Raw genomic sequence first — 27,011 nt, 5'->3', positions numbered from 1 at the left:
GTATGTACAACTTAAAGCACCATCTGTAGAATCCGGGTGCATAGGTATAAGTAGAGTTAGCAGATGTCTGGTAACCCTAGGTATAAGTGCTGGCACTGCACTTACATGAAGCTTTTGAAATCGCCACTTTCATGTAGAGGGTGCCCAGTTTATTCGGGGAAGCTGCTGCTCTTGTTTTCTACGGTTGGATGTGTTAGGAATTAAATACACAGCTACCTGCCAGTGTCCTGTTTACAAGAGGCTCCTTGTTGAGGAGAGCTTGGGAAGTATGAACGTCCCAACCTGGATGGTCCATTGTCCGTGTCGAGTCCACGTGCATAATGGCATTTCTTGCAACGTAAAATAAGATGTCATGTTATATTTTTAATAACATTTGAGTAAGATTTTATTTTTGATCAGTAAAAGACTGCGTTCCCCTCATTACTTCCTGGGTGCTTTCTAATTACAGATGAAAGGAGTTAAAAGTGGCAACCATGCCCGCTTCATCCAAAGGCTGTGAGATCGGACATTTAGAGGAGGTTTGATGTGTCACAATGAGAGAGAGGAAGAGAGGGCCCCTCTCTTGTGATGACTGCAATTACTGGTTTAAGAGAAACATCTTTCTTCACCTGAAAGTCTTCCTGCTTTTCGCCATCATATTTGCATCAAGGTGCCATCATGTTCAGCTTCTCACTGGGGTGCCAGTTGCAGAACTTCACTTCATGGTCTAGCCTTACTAAACTGGATTTGTTGCAGTGAGTCCCCCGAGTTTCAAAGCTCCACGTGAATTCCTTTTACATGGGGTACCAGAAGAATATGCTCAAGAAGCCAAAAACCATGCTTCTACTTCAATGACCTTTTACTTCCCAAACATTTACATGGCTTAGACCCGCCAGAAACACTGACAGAAAAGCAACAGCAGTTGCACAAATACAACTATCTTCTTTGTCTGAAAAAGAAAATGTAGTATCATAAAAATGATAAGCCATTAAGAACTTGGTCAGGGGAGGCTTGACATGGCTACATAGTGTTCTTTCTACAGCACAGAATAATCCTTTCGGAAAAGCTCCACAGCCGACAACAGGCTTGCCAGTGGAAATGCAGTCCTAAGGGGGGAAACAAGGGTCTCTTGCTATCCCAAATTGTAGGGGCCATCCATGGCAAGCCTGTTACAAGGGCTCTGTCTTCACTGTTTGCATCTCACTCATTAAGTACAAAGAAGAAAAGACAGGTCACAACCGAGTGGCAGTTCTGTGCATCATAGAGAGAGAAGAACCTCAAGTACCAAGAAATGTAATTTCATTTCAGCACTCTCAATCACAATGAAAGCACAGAACAGAACGCAAAATTCATAAAATACAGTTTGAAAACAAAAACACAAACCAAAAAGTTAAAAATAAAACCTTTTACTATTGTTAAAATCAGCCCCCTCCCTCAGAAGACAAGGTACAGAAATCTTTCCCATCCTTTTGGGAGCCAATATCCAAGTCACCTGGACATGTTACATCTCTGGTGTTTGCAGTAAATTTGAGAGATTGAGATCTGAGATTTCATTACTGTTGTAGTGCGGACAAAACCAACCCATTTGGAGACGTTGCCACAGAGTAAAGTGACTTGGTAGAAACACTCATTTACCCTCACTTTGGTTCAATTCCTGTACTCAACCTGGTGATTCATCTAAATACCTCAGGGTTATAATTGAAATCAGGATTCTTTGCTTTATAACTACTGTTACGCTGTACATACCTTATATACTCGAATATGAACCGAGGTTTTTGGGCCCACAAAAATGGCAGTCTCGGTTTATATTTGGGTCAGTGCCCACCTGAGCCCCCCACCCCCTCCTGGATTTGTTGCAGACCTCCACTGGGCCTGCAATAAGACCTGGTAGTCTCTAACAACTCTCACCTTCCTCCCGCCTCCCCGATTAGTAAAAAGCATACCTTTAAAATCCCTGGTGGTCCAGCAGTGAACCGGGGCAAGAGCGATCTTTCAACTGTCCTACCCCATGGAGAGCCACTAACTGAATGGTTGCCGTGAGTTCTCATGGTCTCATGAGGTTGAAGAACATAAGAACTGCCATACTGGGATACATTCAAGGATCATCAAGCCTACTATCTTGTTTCCAAATGTGGTCAATATAGTTCACAAGTACCTGGCAAGATCCCAAGGAGTAAAACAGTAGATTTCCCCCAAGTCCACCTCAATAATGGCCCATGGACTTCTCTTTCAGGAAATTATCCAAACTTTTTTTTAAACCCTGATAAACTAACTGATTTCACCACATTCTCTGGCAACAATTTCCAGAATTTAATTACATGTGTGAAAAAATATTTTCTCCAGTTTCTTTTAAATGTACTACTTAGTAGCTTCATTGCATGCTCCCTAGTCCTAATATTTTTGGAAAGAGTGGACAAACGATTCACATCTCTGCTATATCACCCCTGAGCGGTCTCTTCTCCAAGCTGAACAGCCCTGGTCACTTAGCCTTTTGTTCATAGGGAAGTCATTTCATCCCTTTTATCATTTTGTCACCCTTCTCTGTACCGTTTCTAATTCCGCTATATCTTTTTTGAGATATGGCGACCAGAATTGCACAAAGTATTCGAGGTGCAGCCGTACCATAGAGCAATACAAGGGCATTATAACATTTGCATCTTTGTTTTCCATTCCTAACATTCTATTTGCTTTCTTAGCCGCCACCACCGCACATTGAGCTGAGGGTTTCAACGTATCCTCAACAATGACACCTAGATCCTTTTCCTGGGCAGTGACTCTTAACCCAGCATCACTTAGCTATAGTTCCTCCAATATGCTTCTCCTTTAGTCTTGGATGCACAGCGGGTAGAATGCCTCACAAGATGCTGAGAAGAATCGTTTTGAAAACTGGCACTTGGTTGTCCTGGAGATTAGGATGCCAAAGTGCTGATTTATGCTGTGTTTTTGGATGTCTTAAAGTTTTGAAAATGTCCCTAATAGTGCCTGAAATCCATGGAAAGCAGATTTATACATTCACCAGCTGCCTATATGTGATTATCTAATGTTTTTGGCCATCTCTTCTCACAGCGGTTACTGAATGTGAGTAGCAGCCCCTCACTCACAGAAAATTACCCTCTGCATCTCTCTGAAAGAAGCCAGACACACACACTCCACTAGGAAAGTGTATGCAAATGAAATATTCCCAAAAGCCATGCTTTCCTGATGGAGACTGACATTCCCACCCGATTATTCCAGTGCTTTAAGCGATAGCTTTCTTCCCCCAAGGTGCAGGAAAGTAGCACAGGGACAAATAACCTGGTTTAGGAGCCTGTAACAAAATCCACACCGTTGCCATAGCAACTGGACCTTTTCCCACTGTCTTTGCAATGAAGAGCATCTTTATAAAGGAAGCCGCTCATAGCAGAGACCTCACACATTATTCGCTTCTTGCTTATTCTTTGCAGGACTCCTGTCGCCAATAATACTCTGGGTCATGAACCTAATATGCCATGTTTGGTTCCTGGCCTATGTTAGATTCTTTCTTTAATTTCCCCGTCATCTACTGAAACAGAGAATAGCAGAAAAAAATTAGGAGCTGATGAGACGAGGACGGAAAAAGTAATAATCTAATCTAAAGGAGACTGAGAAGCCAAACGAGAAGGAAAAAGTGAAAGAAAATATGGCCGACGTGAAGATGGATAGACACTCTGAATGAGGTGGGGTATGAAGATGCCAGTCAGGACATGCTTCTATCCAGTTCCTGGAAACAACAGCAGCTGATTCTCATCATCATTTCTTAATTCAGCAATGAACAAAGGAAAGTGAGCCAGAGAAGAAAAGAATAACTATAGAATAATGATGGCAGAGGCTACGAATTTGACCAGGCCGGACAAGTGTTGTGCATAAAACTGATGGTGGCATTGCAAACCCTAGCTCTGGTGGCTTCTGGCCCTCCCAGTAGTGAATGTGGTGGATGGGACCGACCTCCGGGGCAATAGTTGCCATCATCCCTTTTCTGGCCATCCACCAGCATTCCCATGAACCCTCGAAGGCTGTGCCAGAGTAGTTACAGCTCTCCTGGCCTGATCTGCCATCCTGTCAGTTTTGTGGGTTCTGTCCCCAGAAAGAAAAACAAAAGAACGAGAATAATGAGATATTATCCTCTAGCATCAAAGTCTTAGGCTGTTCCTAACACTCTAGCTGATGATCTGTTCAATTATGCATTTTTACAAGTTCGTTATAGGAGGTTTTGCTGTAGGGGTGATCTTGATTCTTTTCTTTAATTATCAAATTCTCAGTTGGAGGAGGTGGAGGGACCTAAAAGGTCACTGAAGGGGGCACAGATCTGATGGTAATGGGAAAAATTTTGGAATTATGCTGAGAATGTCGCTGTGATCATGTAAGCACATTACGTTGGCTTCTTCAGCTAAATACTCTCGAGATGGGCAGTTGTGGTACAGATTTTCTTTGTGTAAACATACAAGCTGTTGAACATACTTTGATTGGTATTACTTTCTATGTTGCTGAACATTGGTTTGAAAGAGATATCAAACACATGATGAAAGGCGATGATTGCAGTCAAAGAACAAAATGGAAAACTCAGCGTGAATTTTATAATGGAAATATTCAAATTATGCAAAAATGAAAGGGAGCGTGGGTTTAAGCTGTCACAGAGTGCACTGAAACCACAGCATATAGAAAAGTTAGAGATGAGAACAGAGCAGCCATGTTTCATCTCCCACTATCAGTAGGGGTGAGGACAGAAGTTTAATTTCAATTATTTTCATTCTGCCCATTAGGAATTCTGGATGGATTACAAGAAAGTTAAACCAAGACAAACAAATAAACAGAAGAAAAATCAAAAACATCAAAACAACTCACTAGCAGCAAACGAATAAAGTCCCGAATAAAAAGGCAAAAAACCAGTTCTAAATTGAAGCTCAGAGTATAATGAGTTCCATAACCTGGGAAAGACAGAAAAGCAAAGCAAGTCTTTTCCAATAGACTTTTCCCACGGAACAGCCAACAAACTTGGATATTCTTTGGCTTATACTTGGAGAAGAGATTTTTAAGCTGCGTCATAGTGATGGTATTGGGGAGGCTTCTGGTATAAAGCATCTGCTATGCTCAGAAAATAAAGATTTTCTGCCATCTCTGCTGATTCTTGATTTGCCATCTCATTCAGATCATGTTCTGTGTTGACCATTTTCAATAGCACATCTAGTCCAACTTTGGACATTTCCCACAAGACGCCCAAAGGTTTAGTAGCAAAACGTCCATTTTTTGAAACCACTAGACATCCAAATTTGTTTTTGAAAATGTCCTATTTGGATGGCTACCAAGTACAAAATGTCCACATGAAGCCCATTTTGAAGTGGGAGGGACCAGCATCTTAATGGACTAGCCACACAGACATGCCAACAGGGCTGTGAACTTCACATTAAGGGTGCCAGTTATATATTTCACCCCAAAAAAAACCCTTTTAGTGTATGGTAAGCACTCCTAAACTCCCCCAAACCTACTATATACCCACCTGTCTACAACCCAAATAGCCCTTATGGGTGTAGGTGCCACCTATATAGCAGTACAGTAGGCTTTAGGTGGATTTTGGTGGGCTCACACTTTCCAACATAAATGTAGTAGGTAGCATGGGAAATCCCCGCTCTATGAGTCACTACATCGCCCACAAGGCTACTCCAGACAACTGGCATGTATTGTTTCATTTACATATTTGTGGGGTGGAAGGAAGTCAGTGATCACTGGGGAGCGTGAAGGGGCCATGCTTTCATCCTCCAGTGGTCATCTGGTCAGTTTGGGTGCCTTTTTGAAAAAAAGTCTGACTCTGAACGTCCAAATTCCACCCAAAACACACGCCCTGTTAACATTTAGATGTCCTGGAGAGTAAATCCCCTGCAAGACATCTTAGTTTCAAAAACGGCACTTGGGCGTCCAGGGGATTATGCCATTTTTTTGGACATCTGCTTTTTCTGAAAATGAGCCCTAAATTCCTTCTGTGACTTTTTCTTTAAAGTTCATGTCCTTTTCATAAGAGTAATTCCATAATCCCTAACTAGGATGATAAACCCAAATGACTGTTTTATCTATGCATATCCTTACAATCGTAATCATTCTAGTGAGGAGATTAAATGGACCGTTAGCTACTTACCAAATACTATGTACTGTTATATGTTTATGTGGCTAAATAACCAGTCCAGTTGTTCTCAGCCTTTCCTTTGGCATTGCATACCTGACAAATGAGGCCTACTCAGTGCTCTCTCTTCCCGTCATCCCTCCTATCTGTCAAATTCTCAACCTATTACTCTGCACTGCAACTGTTCATGATGTCTTCAAACATTCCATAGCCTCACCTCTCCTCAAAAAGCCCTCTCTAGACTCCGCATCCCCCTATCTTCCTCCTCCCCTTCTTATCCAAGCTACTTGAAAGTGCTGTTCATTGCCTTTGCCTGGACTTCCTTTCATCTCAAGCTATTCTTGATCCACTTCAAACTCCATTCCACGGAAACCACCCTTGCTAAAGTCTCTATGACCTATTGTATTTCTGGCCAGATCTAATGGCCTCATCTTTCTCGATCTATCTGCTGCCTTCAATATTGTTGATCACCACCTACTCCTCGATACACTGTCCTCACTGTGATGCCAAGGTTTTGTTCTCTCCTTGTTTTCTTCCTATCTCTCCTAATGCACTTTCAGTGTTTGCATAGGTGGATCCTCCTCCACTGCTATCCCAGTCTCAATCAGTGTACCTCAAGGCTCTGTCTTGGACCCTCTTCTTTTATTCATATAAACCCCCTCCCTCGGTGCACTGATCTCCTAGATCTACCTCTCCACACCAGACATCTCTACAGGAATTCAGACCTGAATCTCAGCCTGCCTGTCTGACATTACCGCCTGGATGTCTCACCATCACCTAAAACTGTATATGGCTAATATTGAGCTCCTTATCTTTCTGCCTAAACCCACCTCCCCACTCTTCCTGTTCTCTATCTCTGTGGACAACACTCTCCTCTTTCCTACCCTGTCAGCTCCCAACCTCAGGGTCATCTTTGATTCCTCTTCTTTTCTGTTTAGATCCAAAAAATTGCTAAAACCTGTTGCTTCTTTCTCTATATTATTACCAAAATCTGGCCTCTCCTTTCCAAGTGCACAATCAAAACCCTGATCCACATTCTTATCACCTCTCACTTAGACTACTGCAATTTGTTTTTCTTAGATCTTCCACTCAACCATCTTCCCCCCTTCAATCCGTTCAAAATTCTGCTTCACACCTTATATTCTACCAGAGCCGCTATACTCACATTACCCCTCTCTTCAAATCACTTCATTGGCTCCTCATCCATTTTGTATACAGTTCAAACTTCTCTTACTGACTTAGAAGTGCATTCACTCAGCAGCCCCCTCCCAATATCTCTCCTCACTCATCTCCCCCATTGCTACCCCCAGTGAACTCCATTCATTGGGCAAGTCCCTTTTATCTGTACCCTTCTCCTCCACTGCCAACTCTAGACACTGTCCCTTCTATCTTGCTGCACCATACGCTTGGAACTGACTGCCTGAGTCAATACGTCAAGCTTCGTCTCTAGCAGTATTCAAATCCAAGCTAAAAACCTATTCTTCAAGGCCGCTTTCGACTCCTAACTCCCACTCACCTACATCCATCCTATCATTCTCTCTGCAAAAAACTCCCCAACTCCATATGTCCTGTCTCTCTGTCTAAATTAAACTAAGCTCTTTTGAGCAGGGACTGTCTATTGTTTGTTAAATATATAACTCTGTGTGCACCTTTCAGCACTATAGAAATTATAGATACTAGTAGTAGCTTTTCTTTTTTCACACATAGGCACATCTCCTACCTCAGTCTCACTTCTCTTCTAAGTTCAGTCTTCTTTTTTCCCTTATGTCTATTCCACTTTTAAAATTCACCCTTTCTATCCAGTTACCAGGACTGGCAAGGGGTGGGGGTAAATTGGATCCCATAACAATAAGAAGAGGTAATGGAGATTTTAAGTACCTGGTTCCCAGTCTGTAGTCTGTGGATATTATGGAAAGTTTGGACTTTCTGTCTACATCAAATTTGTGGAGATATACTAATTCGCCCCGATACCCTAATTAAGAACCACTGATCCAGTCTAAATGGATAAAAAACTGTCAAGTCTTAGGATAGATATTTGACTCTCTAGAATCATACAGAGAAAGTTGGCCAGCCAGCACTAGCAAGCCAAAGTTAAATAATGCTAGAGGAACACACCACCTCTTGGCTGTGGCTCATTGGTTGAGCTGTGCTTCTGCACTCAGAACTTGTGAGATCAAATCCCAGTGCCGCTCCTTGTGACCTCAGGCAAGTCACTTAATCCTCCAGTGCCTACTGCTTTGAAATGCCAAAGGTGGTATACAAGTCCTCATTCTTTTCCCTTTATTCAGGTAAAATCTGTAGCAATATTCTTGGCCAAAGTTTTAAATGTCAGGATTTATTAGGCTAAATTGAAAAAAGTTAGACATATGCTTTGAATATGAACCTCTCAGAAACCGGTTTCCTGTGTTTCATTTTCGATATTCATAGTGTCAGGTGGTTCCCTGCAGTTATTTATTTTCCTATGCTTGACCAGAGATAAGATGTTGGCATCGCCAGTTTGCTTCTCTTTGATGGAACTGTGTTTCTTAACATATAATTCTTGAAGCTCTTTGTCCAGCTGTTCTGTAAGATTGGCGTTTTGCTCCTGCACGACAAGAAAATGAAACCTTTCCAGCAGGCTACATCAAGGAATGCTCTTGGGTTCTTTCACCTCTGCTCATATAATACATACAAAGCAGTTTTGCACTCCACAAGTGATTGGCTCTTAACATCTGACCCCCTACCTCCAGAAATGGAATTACTGACTCTGAAAACCATTTAGCTCCTAATAGAGGACTCTGCCATCCAGTGAAAATTTGTAATTGGACTTCCTGTCACAGACCATTACAGTATGCCAGATGACTTATCGCAAGTGTGGGTCTGTGAGACAGCTTCTAAAGGTTCAGGTTTAACAAGCAGCAGATGGTATATGAGCATTGTCAACTGTGCAGAGCTCAGAAAGCCCCTGAGCACACCAAGAGGGAAGAGGTCTGTTCATTACACGTTGCTGTCAGTTCAAGAACACATGATCTCTTTTAATCATGTCTTTAAAGCTGCCTTCTTAGAAGCAGTTTCAACCAAATTTGATGGCGGTTCTACAAAATATACTTACAAACAAATAATTCTGATGTGGAGAGACATAGTAGGAAGATATGAGGAATTTTACAGACCATCTACTTAGTTAGTTGCCTTATACTAAATTATCCATGTACTACTAAAAATAAATAAATCCCCAAAGCAGTTTACACATAAAATAACAATACAATCATCCCCACTCCTAACCATCAAGCCCAATCCATAACATCTTCCTTCAACCCACCCACCCCAGCTCTTCTCGTCCCAACTCAACCTACTGCTAACTTTCAAGCAGGGATTCACAGTATAATCAGTTTCTAAATTAGATTCTCTCAGTCCCTGTACCCAACCCTTCAACAGGACACAGTCAAGTCTTAGCATTTTTGGAAAAGATGAGTTCGTTTAGCTCTTGTAGAATCTCCAAAGGCTTTCATTTTTGACAGCAGTTAAGTCAAAATTCAGCATTAACCGGTTAAGTGCTTAATGGTTAAAGATAGGGTGCATAAATAGCACTAAACATAGCTAGTTTGGTGCTGAATATCTGGGCTTAACCAGTTTATGTTACCACAAATATTCAGCATGGCATAGTTGGCTATCTCCTACAGAATAATCATGGTTAGGTGCTAAAACAGTATTTAAATGGCCAAGATCTAGTCTTAAATAGCTTTAAAAATTTTGGCCAGATAGTTTTTTTATTTTACATGCAGAAGTGTAAGACCTGCCATATGCTGCCCAGACTCCGCCTACCTGTCAAATGTTTCACGTGCTATGCACTGTTCCTTCAAAGCCGAGTGGAAGTGCACTACCTTCATTGCAGCCACCAAGGGGTGGTGCTTCAATACTGTGTTTTCAATCACTAGGGACAGGCAGGCTCCTTGGAGTCCTACAGAGATAGCCTGGACCTCACTATGAAAATGTGATAGCACCCCCTGCTGGTGAGTATGTAGATGGAGGACTCCTGCACAGCTTAGAGCTGTGGTCTCAAACTCGTGACCCGCCAGGTACTATTTTGAGGACCTCGGTATGTTTATCATAATCATAAAGTTTCTTAATCATATGTCTCTTTAGCTATAAATTACAATATTATTAAGAGACTTAGCCAAAAGGAAAGATTTATAAACTATAAAGAATTTTACCTCATACAAAATTGCAATTTCTTTAATAAGACATTAACTATTGACATTTGAAATATGTATTCTAATGTCTAACTGTGTTATCTGAGAAAAGAGTTAGGGATGACTAGTGTGCATGTGTATGAATGAGTATGAGTATGATATTACACTCTCTGTCTGAGGAGGGACGAGTGGGGGGAGGTATTTGTTTTAGATTTATATCTATCCCTTGCTTACGTTGGGAATTGTTATGTGGAACTATTTTGAAAAATGTATTCTACTGTCTAATTGTTTATATGGAAAAATTTTTCAATAAAAATATTTGAACTAAAAAAAAAAACACTAACTATTTTTTCTGAGGCCCTCCAAGTACCTACAAATAAAAAATATGGCCCTGCAAAGGGACAGATGGTAAAGGAGGGAGGGAAGGGTGGTGGTGAAAAGGAATAGAACAGACACTGAAGGAGGGTGAAGGGAAATGTGGAAGACAGAGTGGGGAGAAGATGCTGGAAGGGAAGACAGATGCCAGACTATAGGGGAGCGGAGGGAAGAAGATGGGTGCTAGACCAATTGGGGGGGGGGGGAGGTGAAGGGAGAGGCACAGTAACAGCAAATGGAAGATGCAGAGAGAAGACACACAGTGCATGGAAGGAATTGAATGAGAAGATGTGGAAATCAGAAACCAGACAACAAAGGTAGAAAAAAAAAATTATATTTATTTATTTATTTTTTGCTTTAGGATAAAGTAGTATATTAGTTGTGTTGATAAAAATTTATAAACAAAGCCTGCCAGCTGAACATCTCTTTCTCTAGTTCAGCAGCAGGAACTTTGATTTATAAGAATGGAATAAGTTTCAAGTTTATTAGGTTTTTATATACCGCCTATCAAGGTTATCTAAGCGGTTTTACAATCAGGTACTCAAGCATTTTCCCTATCTGTCCCGGTGGGCTCACAATCTATCTAACGTACCTGGGGCTATGGAGGATTAAGTGACTTGCCCAGGATCACAAGTGAAGGGATGGAGCTGGCTAAACGCTACGATCGATCGAGCGGGCAGGGACTGCTGGGACCACGCGATCCTTGATGCCTCACTGCGGAGACAAGACCATTCACCGCTCCACGGGGCGGTGAATGGCCTTGTCCCCGTCCCCGCAGCGACTGCTATTTTTCTTTCCCCATTTTGGCGGGTTACCCGCGGCTAGCCGCGGGTAACCGCCACCGTGTCATTCTCTACTCTGTAGTTCTAAACTCCATTACTGATTAGAGCCAATATATTGCATTTTTTATGGTTCTAAGCTCTATTACTGACTAGATCTTTGTTATCTAAGCTTCATCACTGCTAATAGCCTGCTATTATGTTCTCTGTGGTGTTAAACTAAAATCACTGTTTTGAGCACAGATATTGTGGTCTTTAGTGTTCTCTATCTAAGCTCTCTAAAGATCGATGCATGTTTGCAATGGCGAAAACACATGCTATATTTATTTCCCATAATCAAAATGATTCAGTTAAGAGAACTCGACTGTTGCAACAGTACCCTTGCCATAGTTATCACATTGCCAAGATGCAACAATGTAACAATCAGCTGAACTAATTTGTATTGAGCAGGTGTCACTTCTAAAAAGGTCTGTCTGCTGTCTCCATACGTGTGCTCAAATACAGCAGTATATGAATAACATGAGGCACTTTTCATCCACGGCTCACTCTAAACTTCAAAAAAACACTGTGTACGTTTAGAGATGCAGTGATGTTCTGAAGAAATATGCAGAAGGAAGGAGACTTAAAACAGAAGCAACCCTAATATGAGAGAAGAAAATTGTGTTGATATTTTCCTGTGTTGGCCAAACAGAAACTTGTCCTTTGTGTCCCAGACTAGAGAAGAAACTGAACTGCTTAATAGCATTCTATGAGATACTTTGTTCTGCTATAGAAATGAATGATGTCTCGTGTGTTCATTGTATAGAATTATAAACTGCTTCTCAAAACCTATGCCATGAGAGTTATTTTGGCGCTGTTTTGGGGGGAAGGACCAAACAGTCAAGCTAAGTAGTCAGTACTGTATATTATTCATAGCTATACCCAGGGCAGAATATCCTTTTCTGCAACTGACCAGTGCAATCCTATTCATCGTCACAAGACCACTTTATTCACTGAATTTTAAATCTAGCGTACCTCCGAGTCTCATAGGACAAATGTGTTCAGGTATTTTAGAACATCAGTGAGAGAAAACAAATTTAGCTCTATCATTATCACAGAAATGCAGGACATCAACTTCAATCAAAGAAAAAGGTGTTTATTGTCACTTACCTTTTCTGCTGACTGAGCTGTTCCAAAAAATATTGGAATGAAGGCGAGCCATACTATACAGGTAGTATACATTGTGAAGCCGATGGGTTTGGCTTCATTAAAGTTCTCAGGAACTCCCCTGGTCTTGATGGCATACACAGTACATGTAACCATTAAAAGAATACTATAGCCCAGTGAACAAATTATTTGTAGATCTGTAATGTCACATTTGAGGACTCCCCTAGCTTGGTCAGGATCCACAGTGTCCTGCTCACTATAATCAATGAAGCTATGGGGTGGGTCAACCCCGAACCAAATGAAAACCCCTAAAAGTTGAACAGATATTAAACTGGAAGTGATTGCCAGCTGTGATGTAGGGCTGATAAGTCGAGGTGCTGTCACTGACTTTTTGCCTTGTTCAAATATGCGGTAGATCCGGTTGGTTTTGGTTAAGAGGGCTGCGTAACTGATACACATTCCCAAGCCCAAGAAGATGCGTCGGAAAGAGCAAACAGCAACATCAGGTTGAGCGATCATCAGGAAAGTAATGATGTAACAGAGAAAGATTCCCGTCAGAAGCACATAACTGAGCTCCCTTCCGGAAGCTCGAACGATCGGCGTGTCGTTGTAGCGGATGAAGGTTGCCATGACAAAAAGGGTGGCGATAATTCCAAGCATAGCCAAGAAGACAGGGATAACAGCCCAAGGAGAGTGCCATTCCAATTTGACAGTGGGTTTGGGGAGGCATCCGGTGCGGTTCTCATTGGGTCGCATGTTTATTGAACAGTATTGGCAAGTCAGTTCATCATACTGATACTGGTAGCCGTCGCAGAGCTCACACTGCCAGCAGCACGGAATGCCTTTCATTTTCTTCCTCTCTCCAGGCTTACAAGGCAAACTGCAGATCGAGGAGGGGATTTCACGCACCCCTTTTCCCCACTGCATTTCCTCAATCTAAAGAATAAAAATGCAAAGAGAAGCAACTTATCAAGCTGCTATTTTTTTCTATTTCACATCAAAGGTTGAAAAAAACCCCAAAAAACCCAACAGAGAATAAATATTTTCATAATTGAATCTGAAAAGCACAAATCATTGTCATTCTGTGCCCTAAACAGTAATTAGCACATCAATATAAATCTGGAGAAGACCCAAATGCAGCAGGTAGGTCTGCAGTGAGCACATGGGCAAACCCACTCATAGATAAACAAAGAAATACATTTGCAAACTCCTTTCTTTGTGTCATTATAAAAGTGAACCAAGAGAGCAGGGCCTTCATAGGGATGTTTCTCTTCCCAGGTGACTGAATGATATAAAAGTGTGTACATTCACCCCAGGAATGGATGGTCTGAATCAGTTGCACTGAATATTAGGGACTAGCTCCGACCACGCGATTTAACCAGTCAGCAGCCAGCTAAATCTCTGAATAGTAGCAGGGTATTCCCCATTTCAGAAGGGGAAGGCATGTCCGTGACCATAAGGATTGACACTGGGATTTACACCTGCTACACAGGATGTCTAAGCTACGGAAGCGTGATCCTACTGAGCAGTACCCCACTGGAGGATTAGGGAAGGTCACCCCCTTAATCCCCCAATGGTTGATGTCTCCTACTCCCAGAAGTGAAATTGTGACCACTTTGGAGAAAATAAGTGTCTCTGCAGGCCATTTCCAGCTATTCAGTGGCTCTTAACTGAACAGTCCTGCCGACTCCTCTCCTCTGATCACCGCAGCACTGAATTTCATCCGGCACTTGCATAACCTCCGGATATTCAACACTGCGACTTGGATATGGAGCCGGCACGGTTAGAGTGGTTAGTGGCCCATGGGCTGAAGATCAGGTGGTATATTTCTACAAGAGCAGACATATACTTTATCCATTTATTTATATTTATTGCACAGCTTATATATCGCTCTATCTAATATTCTTATAATGTATAGGACAAAGTTTGACAGGAAAAAGGTTGTGCGAGTGTTGACCCATTTATTTTTTTAGACTTGTGTGGTTATCAAATGTACGCTCCTGCCATATGTAATCTACGAACTTAAGCTGTGTTGGTGAAGTCTTGGCAGCCATTTTGAAGATCTATTAGCAGCAGCAGAGAGCAGGAAAGAATGGGGATCACCATGTTTTTTTAAGGTATATCTGGGAAGGGCTGACCTATTCCTCATTACCATGGGATAACCGCAGTATCGGTTCCCGTTTTCATAGCAATGTCACAGAATGATCCACTGCTACTGCAGTAATACCAGGTAATCTCCTGACACAGTAATTATAGCAGGAATGGTTACTGTGTCACTCTCTACTGCCCACATCCTGGCTAGGGAGCAGGCAAAGAAAAGGAACGGATAGATTAACTCAGTCACCAAAGTAAAAAAGCTGATAGGACTCAGCTAAAGCTGAAAGGTAATAGAAAGAAAACCAAATATCTTTTTTAACTTTTCTTTTATTTCTGTTTATTACCTTTAAGGTGGATTAGCATGGCAATCGCAGTACTTTCTGCACGGCACCTTAAGCAGAGCTTCCAAGTTACTCAGTTCTAGAAGGAGAGTTTAAGGACTGTCCAGGCTTTCTGACAACCCTATCCTGGTGCATTCTGGGAACTACAGCATGGATTTCAGTGGGTAAAATTAGGAACTAGGAACTCCTTTGGAATACATTCAGAAATAAGACTGGAAAAAAGGCTCACTCCTGGAACTGGGCAATTTGCAGCTCTGTGATACAGGGAATCTTTCTAAAGTGTTTCCAGTGGTTCCTGGTTCACACCTAGGAGACTCTTGCAGAAGTGGGTTCAGGTGGGCTTCATTTACCTGCTCCTCTGTGCAGGGTTTTTCTCTTTTGGGTGCGAATAGGCCATGACTCATGCTCCTCAGGTTTGAGGTGCCCTCACCTGCTCCACAGGTTCCTAAATATGTGGCTTTAAGCTGTGTTTCTAAGCCACCTGCCTCCAAGACTCCAGCTCCTGGTATTCCAGTCCTGGTTATACCTACCTTTGCTTTAGCATTTCCTTCTTCCCAGCTCCTGTTATACCTACCGTTGGAGTTTCTTGCTTCCTACAGCTGTCTTTGCTATTGCGAAGTGGAGCTAGGAACAAAATAAAATTACTCCTGCCCCAACATATACCACTGCTATCCCTGGTAAATGCAGTGGGAATTGGCTGCTTCTTTTGTGGGGAGTGATACATTGTCTAATGCTGGGGGGGGGGTGGAGGGGGCTCAGTGAGGATCATGGGTGGGTAGAGTTGTGTTCTCAGGTGAAGTTATGAATTGTCATTAGGAGTTTGGATGGTTTGGTGCAAGTTGGGGTTTTGGTGGTTTGGGGTTTTTTTTTATTTTTTGGGGGGAGGATGCAGCAGTCACAGTCGCCTCTTAATTAACAAAACTGCCCTGAAATAAAATTTATAAAATGAAAATGAAACAAACGAAAATAAGCCCTGCAAATGACACAGGAATCTAAATACAGTGGTTTTTCCCCAGCACATGCTGCAGTGGTTCATTTTCAATAAAGAACAATTTCCTATTTAACCAGCTTTTACCCAGCAGGTCTCAAGGGCAGACTGTGGAGAAAACTGGTCTCTCTTTAACACTTCTCATATTTTTACTCTCACTGTTCAGTTGCACTTAATTATTTTATTTCAAAGTTTCATTACCTGATGTACAACAAACAATTAAGAGTACTGCATACATATTTTAAATTAACACTCAATAAAAATGTTCCACAAATGTTTTATATCTTTCTCAGCCTTTTCCCACAGTAACTTGGCAGGCGACCTAGTCCTCATTATTCACTGGCACACATTTTGTACTAGTTCACTTGAAACAAAACAACTCATTAGCTTTTCCAGCTAGTGGGTTGTGCTTGCTTGAGACGCAGCAAAAAAATGTTTGGAGATGAGCTTCATTTTCACTTTAAAAGTGTTCATTATCACTCAAGGTTTTCTCTTTGCAAACAGTTGCTGCAGCTTAGCTGGCAAAAAAGGAAATCGATGTTCAGTAATCCACCCAAAAAGCTCCTTTGTATAGGATGTGACCCTTAGATTTAGAAGTTCAGATGAGATAAATTCCTTTATAGAAGTAGACAGAGACTGTGTACAATGCAGCCTGGTTTATTCACCCATCATAAGACACTGCTCTCAGCAGATCAGCAAGGACTGGATAAGCAAGGGTCTCTTTTTAATCAGTAAAATATGTCCTTTTCCCTTAGTTATTGGTGCAGAATACAGCGAGAGGAAGGAAAGAGAATTCCATATCCCTGTAATAAACGCTTAAAAGCCATGAAAAAGAAAATGACTGAACCTTCCATTAAAGCCTAGAGGAGACGTCTGAGCGGTTTTCATGGCCTGAGGACTTACAGGTTTGCAAAGCAGTGATTCCAGAGCAGACGTAAGAACCCATGACACGTGAAGGGGAGCAAAACAGCTCTAACGGAGCCTGCAAAAGTCAGCACTTGATGAGCTCCTGAAACAGTGGAATGAAACTAATGCAACCCCCCCAAAAACAAAACAAAACCCAAACAAACATGTAGCCTTCATGTCAGTGAAGGCTCTAGCCGGTCTTGATTAGACGGTGTATACAGTTCTGGCTTTGCATACTGCAACCTAAGTCAAGTTTTGTGTTTTATATGAAAAGTGTGATTAGTTTATACATCACTTACGGTGTTTAAAAGTTTTTTTAAATTATTGAGCGAGTAGAAAATTTGAATAAGACTGTTAAAATATACAGTCATCTAAAAGTGAAGGTTTTGATCAATGAAAGATAACCTCAACCACCAAAAAATCCAAAGGAGAATAGAAATATGATCCTTGGGGTGGTCATTTGAGATTTTTCCATCACATTAGGTATTAATTTATTGAGTTAACTATAATTCAACAGCTCCATCCAAGGTTAACACAATTTTCAGTACTTTTTTTTTTTTTTAAAGACTCCCCACCCCTCCAAAAACCTACACTTAAGATGTGTCAGTGAATTTGGGATGCAACATACAAATTGCGATGACTGCTATGTGGACAGAAGATAAATTTGAACATCTTCTACTCTGGGCCTTATGGAATGCTTAAACAGGGCTCAAATCATAATATATTAGAATAAGCACCTTGGTGTCTTTATAAAATAGGCTCACAGAACCAGCCTTGAAGCAGATCTAACCATGCGCATGAAACCTCTGCACGGCTCCCAGACATTTGGCCACAAATGGACTTCTGACCAACATTGGTGACATGTCTGTCAGCCAAATGTGGGCTTCATTATTTCTGCACCACACACCATTGACTGATATTGAGTAAGTCCCACTCCCGTGCATATGGTTAGATCTGAAGGAGCTTATCAGCTTGAGAGCAGAATCACACAAGTTAGCTTTGAGGGGCTCGTTTATTCCAGGCCCTACAACCCAGAATGTCAGTCGTGAAGGTGAAGGCCCAAACTACTATCCTGACTGCTATTACAATTATGACGTTCACACCTCTCGGCCACTAAAGTGCTAGAGTGGAAAGGAAGGTGCATCCAAAAGGGCAACTAATTCAGGTCTCTGATGCTATTCGGCCTTTGAATTAAGTTTCTGCTATTCACGTGTTCCCTCTATAACAGGCTTTGACAAGATCTACTACAGCAGGGTCCAGGACACAGAATGACCCCCACTGCTTTCTGTAGTATTTGACCATAGATAGCTCGTCCCTAGTGCCAGAAGTGGAAAGAGAACTAGAGAAATGAAACCTGGCATCATGGATGAATGCGGCCACATCGCATAATGAGGAGTCCACTTCAGTGGCAGAGTGCAGCCTTGCCATACATTCTGCAAACTGAAACCCTTCCTCATCTGTTCAGCACAACTCGCTTGATGTTAGGTGACAGGACTGAACGGAGTTGTCTTGTAGCCAATTTCTTATCTTGTCAGAGAGTAAAAATGTCAGGGTTGAATGAGAGTTCTTCAGGGACATCCGTTTCAGACAGTAATGCTGTGGGAAAAGCAACAGTAACGTACTGATATATCATATGAGAGCAGAAAAAGAGCCATATGGTTCATCCTGTCTGCCCAATAAGGCCGCCAGAGCCACTCCTGCCTCGCCATAGAAGTTTGACTTTCTCATGATCAAACACTGGCACTATAAATAGGTATTAGCAAATGCTCTAACCTGCAATTAACTAATGTCACAGAGTCAAACATTTCTCTTTATCATCTGCATTGTATGAACTCTTATCCAACGGAAGGAGACATCATATGAGTATTTTTAGGCAATCAGATCCCTTATAACGCCCAGTTATTTCAGCTCTTTTCATTAAAAAAGTGCACTGGCTTTGAAGTCCTTTTACAGACCATTAAGATAAGTGTAGCTGCTAATAATTGAAAGTGTGGAACATTCGTATTTAGGTGTGAGCAACAGAGGGAACTGATGATTTAAGATTTCTGGGCGTTATAAGGGATCTGATTGCCTACACATACTCATATGATGTCTCCTTCTGCTACATAAGAGTTCATACAATACAGATGATAAACAGAAATGTTCGACTTTCCCATACTCTGCGACATTAGATACAGAGGATGACGGTGCCTCCTGCATTGTGAGATCCCTCAGGGATCCCCCTAATACCTAAATTACATATAAAGACAGACTCCTTGCTGTGAGATTCTGCAGGGACCCCAAGATATCTGCATTGCATATGGAGACTTTCAAGTGTCTTCTATGTTGCTAAGCCCTGGAAAATCTGCCACAAAACTGAAATAACTGTGACTCTGGGCAAGTTACTTAACTTTGCATTGCCTCAGGCATAAAATAAGCACCTGTATATAATATGAAAACTGCCTCAGACAGGCGGTATGTATCAATCTCATTCCCCTTCCCTACATCAGATCACTAAGAGCAAATCTTGGCAGGTAAATCAAAGAAATGGTGGAATATTACCTGGCGGTATAAATCCATTTGTTGCAATGCAAATGTGTGTTTATTTATAGCTTATATTCCACTCACTGAGTTTCTAAATTGAAAAGCTTTTTACCTAGTACTGTATTGTTAAGAATAACAGAACAGAGATGGCACTTTATCCTAGCCCTGATGAAAAATTCATTTGGGGGCTATGATATTTACATTTCCAGATGTGTTGGTGATGATAAACCTGCTCTCTCTAATTAGCAAGTGATAACAATCTATCCACTTCTGGCTCATCTCCGAACCTGCCAAATTCTAGGCCAGGTGTTGTGTCTAGAGAACTACAAAGATTGCCAAAGGAAGCTAAGACATTATCCAAGGGTGAAAAATCACATTTTTGCCTCTTAACCAAATTTGGATGCATTCTCTGTACTCAGCTTAACTCTTCTTGGGGTCAGAATTCATCCTGCAGCGCTTTGTATTTTGCGTTATGCCCTTGAAATTCAAATGCCAGCTTTCCAGAGCCGACTAAACCTCTTGGCTTTTGGCTAATTGAGAATGAGTTTTGCCGATCCAAGTTGGTGACGGCCTTACACTAGGTGTAGCCACGCTTTTCCTTTCTTTTATGCCTAAGCACAGATTGTAACAGAGTTACCAGCAGCCTGATGGATGAGCATGTGGTTCACTCTAATCCTCCAGTTATGGTCAGTGTGACTTGGTGACAGCTGAGACGACTTACTTATCTGGGCTAGAAGACTCTTTGAGCCCCAACTTGCAGCCTCTATCTAGGAGGCCAGGGTTAGAGGGAGTAAGTTTTTCTGTAACCACAGTTGGCTGGGAAACATCATGTCCCTAAAGCTGCTGCTCAGGTTGCAGCGTCCATCTATGTGGCAGACAGAAAATGGTACCCATGCAAAGGGAGTGGTTCCATGTGCAAGCTGTCTTCAGCTTGAAGACCTCATGAAGGAAGTGGCAAGAGTGTGAAGCATCCATGAGAATGAGAGGTACATCGATGAAATGGTTCATGAGGTGTCAAAGATTTCTAGCAGTGGGGAAGACAGCTGGACTCAGATTATGGTACCCTGCAAGATTGGTACTGCGATTCCGCTCGCCCTTGAACTGAAGAACTGGTATGCTGCCCTGGAAGTGGAGGGGATGAGAGCATCCCAGGGAGAGGAAGGACCAAAGATTGAAACCCCCAAGATTGCTAGATCCATGACCACTAGGAGCGTAAGGTAGATGGTGGTTGGCAATTCCCTTCTGCAGGATACAGAAGCATCCATCTGCAGATCAGGCATGATGTCCCGGGAGGCATGCTGTTTGCCTGGTGCCAAAATCCAAGATGTTACGGAAAGATTGCCAAGACTCATCAAGCCTGATTATTATCTGATGCTGCTCATCCATATTGGCACTAATGATACTGTCAGGTTCCCCTGTGAACGAATCAAAAGTGACTTCATGGCTTTGGGAGAAAAGGTGAAGCAGTCAGGTGCATATTCTCATCCATTTTCCCTGTCGATGATAGGGGCCAGGTCAGGTCCTGGAGATGAATGCATGGATAGTGTCATCAAGAGCATTTTGGCTATAATCTGTTCAGCAAAGACAAGGTAGGAAAAAAAGGAAGGGGGAGTAACGTTATATGTTAAAGATCATATTAAATCCACACAATTGCAGGATCTGCAGGGCAAGGAAGAGGCACTGTGGATCAATTTGGAAAGAGGGAATGGTAAATGTGATTACACTGGTGTATTTACAGACGGAAGAAGTTGACAGATTTAATAGTAGATATTCAGAATATATCTAAAAAAGGGAAAGTTTTACTAATAGGTGATTTTAACATGCCAGATTTTGATTGGGGTCTTCTAGAACAGGGAAATACTGAATTCTCTACAAGGAGAACTGTTCAGCAGTTGAACCCATGAGGAATGGGGTCATACTGGACTTTGGACCAGATTCTCAAAGCTTTAACTGGTTGTAGACGGTTTAGCCTAAGAAGAAGGTTGGTAGCTCAATGGAATTGAACCTGTCCTCATCACTCACATAGTCTCTTAATTTTCCACCAATCAAAGGTTGTCGTTACAAAAAAACATCTTCAATGTTCACTCTCTTACCAGGCAGTTTGCTGGGATGAGGAACTAAAACCTTTGTTGTTAAGCTCTGAGTTTTATCATCATTTTCAAAAGCAACTGAAAACACATCTGTTTGCTAACTAAATAAATCAGTGTTTTGCAAACTGTGTGCTGTGGCACACCAGTGTGCCTCCTGAGATTTCAGGTGTGCCGCAACACACTGGCAAGGAGGAGAGTCATTTGTTTCAGCTGACTGCCTACAGGATGTGCCTCTTCGCCAGTGTCTCCCCGCACTTCCTCTTCTACTGGATCCCTCCACTGAAGCAGGTCACGGCCAGATGGGTCTCCGCGCGCACTTCTGGGTGCCTTCTGGCTGGGGCACAGGTTTAATGTGCCACCGGCCAGAAAGTTTGCAAGACACTGAATTAAATCCTCCGCATTTATATTGTTTTTAAATATTTATTAACTGCACTGAACTTACTGGTTATGCGGTATAGAAATGACTTGTTATGTTATGAGAATGACCACTACAGTGGGGCTGAGTCAAGCCTGCCAGGAACGACAGTGAGTAGAAATGGGGTCAAAGCTGGAGGGGCACAGTCTGAGAAGGGAGAGAGCTGGGGGACCAAACCCAGAAGGACAGGGATGTGCTTTTGTTTCTGAGAATAGAGCAGCCGGGTTTAGGGAACATACAGGAGATGTTAGTCATAAAGCAAGTGACCAGATGATTCTCTCACATGTCCTATTTCTAGTGAATGTTGGGCCACAGACACTTAAGAAGACCACAGGACTGCCGTGCAGAATAAACTTTGGCTCACAGCCTAGCCCTACACAGTTCACAGTGCAAATTCAGGATTCAGGAAACAGCATGTATTCTCTTGAGCAGACCAATGACTTGAAAAATTGCTTTGTATTTGACTTATGTAAGCTTATGTCTTTATGTTGTTAGTAATTGGACTGATGGATACTTGTGCAAAAAAGCTGGTGGTACAGGTGCCAGGAAGGAAGAAGAGCTGCCCCTCTGGAACCCAGGTCCTAGGTATGTGCTTCTCTTCAGGAAACGGTAATGAATTTCTTGTTATTTTGGACATAAATTAGCAAATTTGTTTCATTTCCTGCTTGCTCTGCCAACACACCTTGTGTCAAAGAATGATTTTAAGGAGTCCCAAGACTTCTCTCTTCTCTCATTCTGAAGTGCTCCAAAGAGGTGCCAGGCCAAGCAGCAGCACCCGGGAATTGTTCCTTCTTCCCTTGGACTTGGGAAACACATAAGCTTAAAGGGGAAGGAAGCCTAGTATTGCTATTTAAACATTAAACCCACATAGCAAAGTTAGAGTATCATTAAAAAAAAATGAAAGCAACAAACTGAAAAATGAAATGAAATAGCTTAGTAACAAAATGTCAAAAATAGTGGCCATAAACCGAGTGGGGAGCACCACTCTTCATACAGGCTAAATTAAGCCGATTGAATATTAACCCCATATTTTTATATAGGAAGGTCCAAAACTAACTTAAGGACCCTTTTACTCCAGGGTGTTAAGTCTTAACGTGTGAGAAAATGGTTAATGCAAATGCATTAAAACATTTTGTGGTAATTTCCCTTTCCATGCGCCTAACATATGTTTTCTAATGTATTTTAAAATGGAAGCATTAGCCAGCTAGGAAGCTCTGATGAGTTAACACGGGAAATAGTAACAGTTTATATACTGCAGGACCGTGAAGTTCTATGCGGTTTACAATGATTAAAAGGTATTACAGAGTGAGTGGAATAAACATAGTTCAGAGATCATTTGTTGAGGACTAAGATTGTATAGGTCAGTTACCTAAGTACTTCAGGAACAGATGTGTTTTTAGGCATTTCCTGAATTCCCTATTAGTAGGCACGAGCAGTTGTTCCAGGTCTTTACCCCATAATGCTGCTTCATGTGAGAAAAGATGTTGGTGATGACTTTTAAATTTACAACCTCTAACCGGTGGAGAAACAAAATTTGGATGTGAGGTTCTCCGGAATCTGTTGGTTGTGAAAGAGAAAAGGTCTGTTATATATTTAGGTGCTAAGCCATAAAGTACCTTGAAGCAAAAACAACCAAACTTGAATTTCACACATGCCTCCATCAGCAGCCAGTGCAGAAGTCGGTAGGAAGGTGTCACGTGATCAAACTTCTTCAGTCCACAAAGTAACCTAACCGCTGCATTTTGTACCAGTTGCAATCGCCTCATGTTCTTCTGGGAGAGTGCCAAGTAGGCGATGTTACAATAATCGAGTTGACTCAGTATGAGGGATTGTACCAGAATTCTAAATGATGAGACATCGAAGTAAGCTCTGATGGACCGAAGCTTCCAGAGGGTGAGAAAGATCTTTCTAATCAAGGAGTCTACCTGGTCTTTCATGGTCAGACTCTGGATCCCTTGGATCCTCTTAAATAGGAGGAAGTAGATGCTCCCAGGCCAATGTTTTGCAGATACTGAGCTCTAATGTGAACATTAGCACATAACCTACAAAAAAAAAAAAAACAACCACCCTTGAAAATATGCTTTTGTAAATGTAGGCTTAAAAGGCCACAAATGTGCTGAAGAATCATGTAGGCCAAGATTTCTGAGCAGATTTCTGGGAAGATGACATCTGCGCAAATCCTACTTCCCCCTCCAAACCATGAAAATTAAACAATAGTGCAGATAGCACCAATCCTTCCGACACACATCCCAAACCCAGCAGTCCACTTTTCCTTGCATAGCATGAAAAGTCAAATGCGCAGAAAGCTCCTCTAATTCCCAACATGTACAAAAAACATCACAATAAAATCTTATATTTTATTGAGCTATTCAAAACATCCAAACAGAATTTAACGATTCTTACACGTTAAAATAAAATTTTAGAATCCACTGTATCAAAAGATGAAATGTCCACAGTTCCCAAGCAACAAAAGAATTTCGGTCCTGTGGGCTTTCCTAAATCAATATTGACATGGGTCCAACCACTGGCCCATATCAACAAAAGCTATCATTTCGTTCTTCAAATCACTCTAGCCACACTCGGCAAAATAGATCTTGGTCTATAATTTGTGACAGCAGAAGATTCTAAAGTTCCTTTTTTCAACAAAGGTCAACCAGTTGCAATCCTACATGACAGTCATAGTTGCCTTCCTAAGTGACAGTAAGTGCAGGGGCAATTTTCTCTGTCAATCCTCTATGAATAACTGAAGAACATGGATCCTAAAGAGGTCGAGTTGGAGTCAGTAATTTTAAAATAGCTACCTCAGATTCAGCAACCACTACAATGAAGGGATAGGCAGTTATTAAGAATGGCAGAAGAAATATCAATGAAGCAACAGATAGCCTTGATTGAAAAAAGCTTTTACTTGTCTTATCACTAACTGCTATATATTCTGCCAAATGAATCCTATAAGAATCGAAACCAACAGAATCTCTCAACCTGAACATAAGAACATAAGAAATGCCGCTGCTTGGTCAGACCAGTGGTCCATCCTGCCCAGCAGTCTGCTCACGCGGCGGCCCTCAGGTCAAAGACCAGTGCTCTAAATGAGTCCAGCCTCACCTGCGTACGTTCCAGATTAGCAGGAACTTGTCCAACTTTGTCTTGAAACCCTGGAGAGTGTTTGCCCCTATAACAAACTCCGGAAGAGCGCTCCAGCTTTCCACCACTCTCTGGGTGAAGAAGAATTTCCTTACGTTTGTACGGAATCTATCCCCTCAATGCAATCAAGACTTCTCTTGCTACTCCCTAATCAGTCTATACTAAATATCAATAAACAATGATCGGCCCACTCAACTCTAGTTACTTATTTTAGGAAGGTTAAACCATTTTATGCTATGGAAGAGCCTATGGCAAGACAAGAAACACTAATAAGTTTAATCCACAAACATCATGATGGCTCCAACAGAGTAGGTTGGAACAAATTGGAAGACTGGGCAGACAAAATGCTCCTTTTCTGCCAACATGTTTTAAGGGCTCTGTTTCTAGCACTATTTTCTTTTCTTTATTAACATTTAAATTTTACAATCACTTCAATACATCCATGACAATGAAATTACAGTAACATTACAAAAGGAAATAAAAAAAAAAAAATCAAGAAAACATCCTTTCCAAACAGACCACAATACATCGGAAATAAGATCTAAAATGCATAGAAATAAACTTTAAGGAAAAACAAATTTACTTCCCTGGAAGCTTCCCCCAGATCATGTTCTCAGCCCGCTCCAGTAACTCCCATTGGAAGGTTATACAGTTACCCTAATCTCTTCTTTAGCCAAAAGAAAATCCAATTGCTGTTTTGGGTCAAAAAAGGTAAAATTTATACCCTCAAATACTACTACACATATACAGGAAAATTTCAATACAAAATTGGCTCCCAAAGCGATCACCAGAATGACTGGAATCAGGAAATATCCGAATGATTGATCCCATAAACTGCTGATTAATGTTGTGGAAATATAAACGTAGAACATTATTGTGATCCAATTCCAGAGAAAATGTTACAATTAGACTCAGCATTTCAAGAGATGATTCTAGAAAATCAGTTAAGTTTACCATCACATCAGTTCTTCCCGAGGTCCCTGCCTCTCCCTGCTCATTTCCAAAAACATAATGAGCCTTCACAATTGGTAGACGGCCTCCTCCAGTATTTTAAGTACCTCTTTTAAATAGCATCTCACCAAGTCCACTGCTGATATTAAAGGGGACTTGGGAAAATTCAAAAATCTCAAATTATTCCTCCTCAACTTATTCTCCAGATATTCAATCTTTTGCCGAGTTGAAATTTTATCTTTCACCAAAGCTACTCCCATGTTCTTAACCGCCTCCACTTTCTGTTCCAAAGTTGTTACTTTCTCCGATTGCTGCACAATGTTCTGTGACTGAGAAGCCATTTGTTCTGAAAATTTTTTGATTTCAACTTCCATTCTATCAACTTTTCCCAAAAAAGAAGAGTTTAAGTCCTGTATAGCCTCCCAAAGGCTGGTTTAACTTTCACACCTGCAGAACTCTCAGAAGGGTCTTTCCTCCCACAAGCCCCACTCACAGTTTCAGCTGGATACGAAGTCTGTGGAGTAGATACCCTCACTGCCAATCCTTGCTGTGGGGGAAAGAAATCTATTGGGGAGAGGTTCCCAGGCAGCCCTAAAGACGTTTGAGTTCCTTCCATACTTCCATGCTGCTTCTCTCCTTCGAAAAGTCTCCTTCTGGGTTACAGGGGTGCCATTCTGCTCTCGGGACTCAACGAGATCCTGTTGCCGCTAGCACAGCTAACATGTACGCATTGCATGTGCAGTGCTTGAGCAGAAGAAACATCCAACATGGGGTCAGTCAGTCTTCTATGATCCTCTATGGTGACTTGCTTCATTGGTGGTACTTGGATAACCACCGGGACTTGGATGTTTGCCGTTCCCTTTCTTTTACCCATTTTCCCAGGAAGAGATCGGAGCGTTCAACACCATGGAGGTTCAGAAAAACTGACTTTGCAGCTTCTCAGCATGACGCCATCTTGGATCATCAACTGCCTCTCCTTCC

At 41.7% G+C, this 27,011-nt stretch overlaps 1 protein-coding gene across 8 annotated transcripts in view; it reads right to left on the bottom strand.

Moving 5' to 3' along the window:
- GRM7 (glutamate metabotropic receptor 7) overlaps positions 1-27,011 on the bottom strand; it is a 430,791-nt gene that overhangs the window by 87,469 nt on the left and 316,311 nt on the right. For 6 of the 8 annotated variants that reach the window (XR_004537403.1, XR_004537404.1, XR_004537405.1 and 3 more), the window contains one exon: positions 12,582-13,514. The exons of 1 other annotated variant lie outside the window; for it this stretch is intronic. Coding sequence is in view for 3 of the 7 variants with exons in the window: in XM_033926677.1 (XP_033782568.1) it covers positions 12,582-13,514 (933 nt within the window). In the remaining 4 variants the exon portion in view is untranslated. Of the gene's footprint in view, positions 1-12,581; positions 13,515-17,413; positions 18,507-27,011 lie in introns of those variants that run through there. One more of the 8 variants, XM_033926678.1, reaches the window with a different exon arrangement.

Source organism: Geotrypetes seraphini, chromosome 17, assembly GCF_902459505.1.
Source record: "Geotrypetes seraphini chromosome 17, aGeoSer1.1, whole genome shotgun sequence".
Taxonomy (NCBI): Eukaryota; Metazoa; Chordata; class Amphibia; order Gymnophiona; family Dermophiidae; genus Geotrypetes; species Geotrypetes seraphini.
This window is presented reverse-complemented; position numbering and strand designations above follow the sequence as displayed.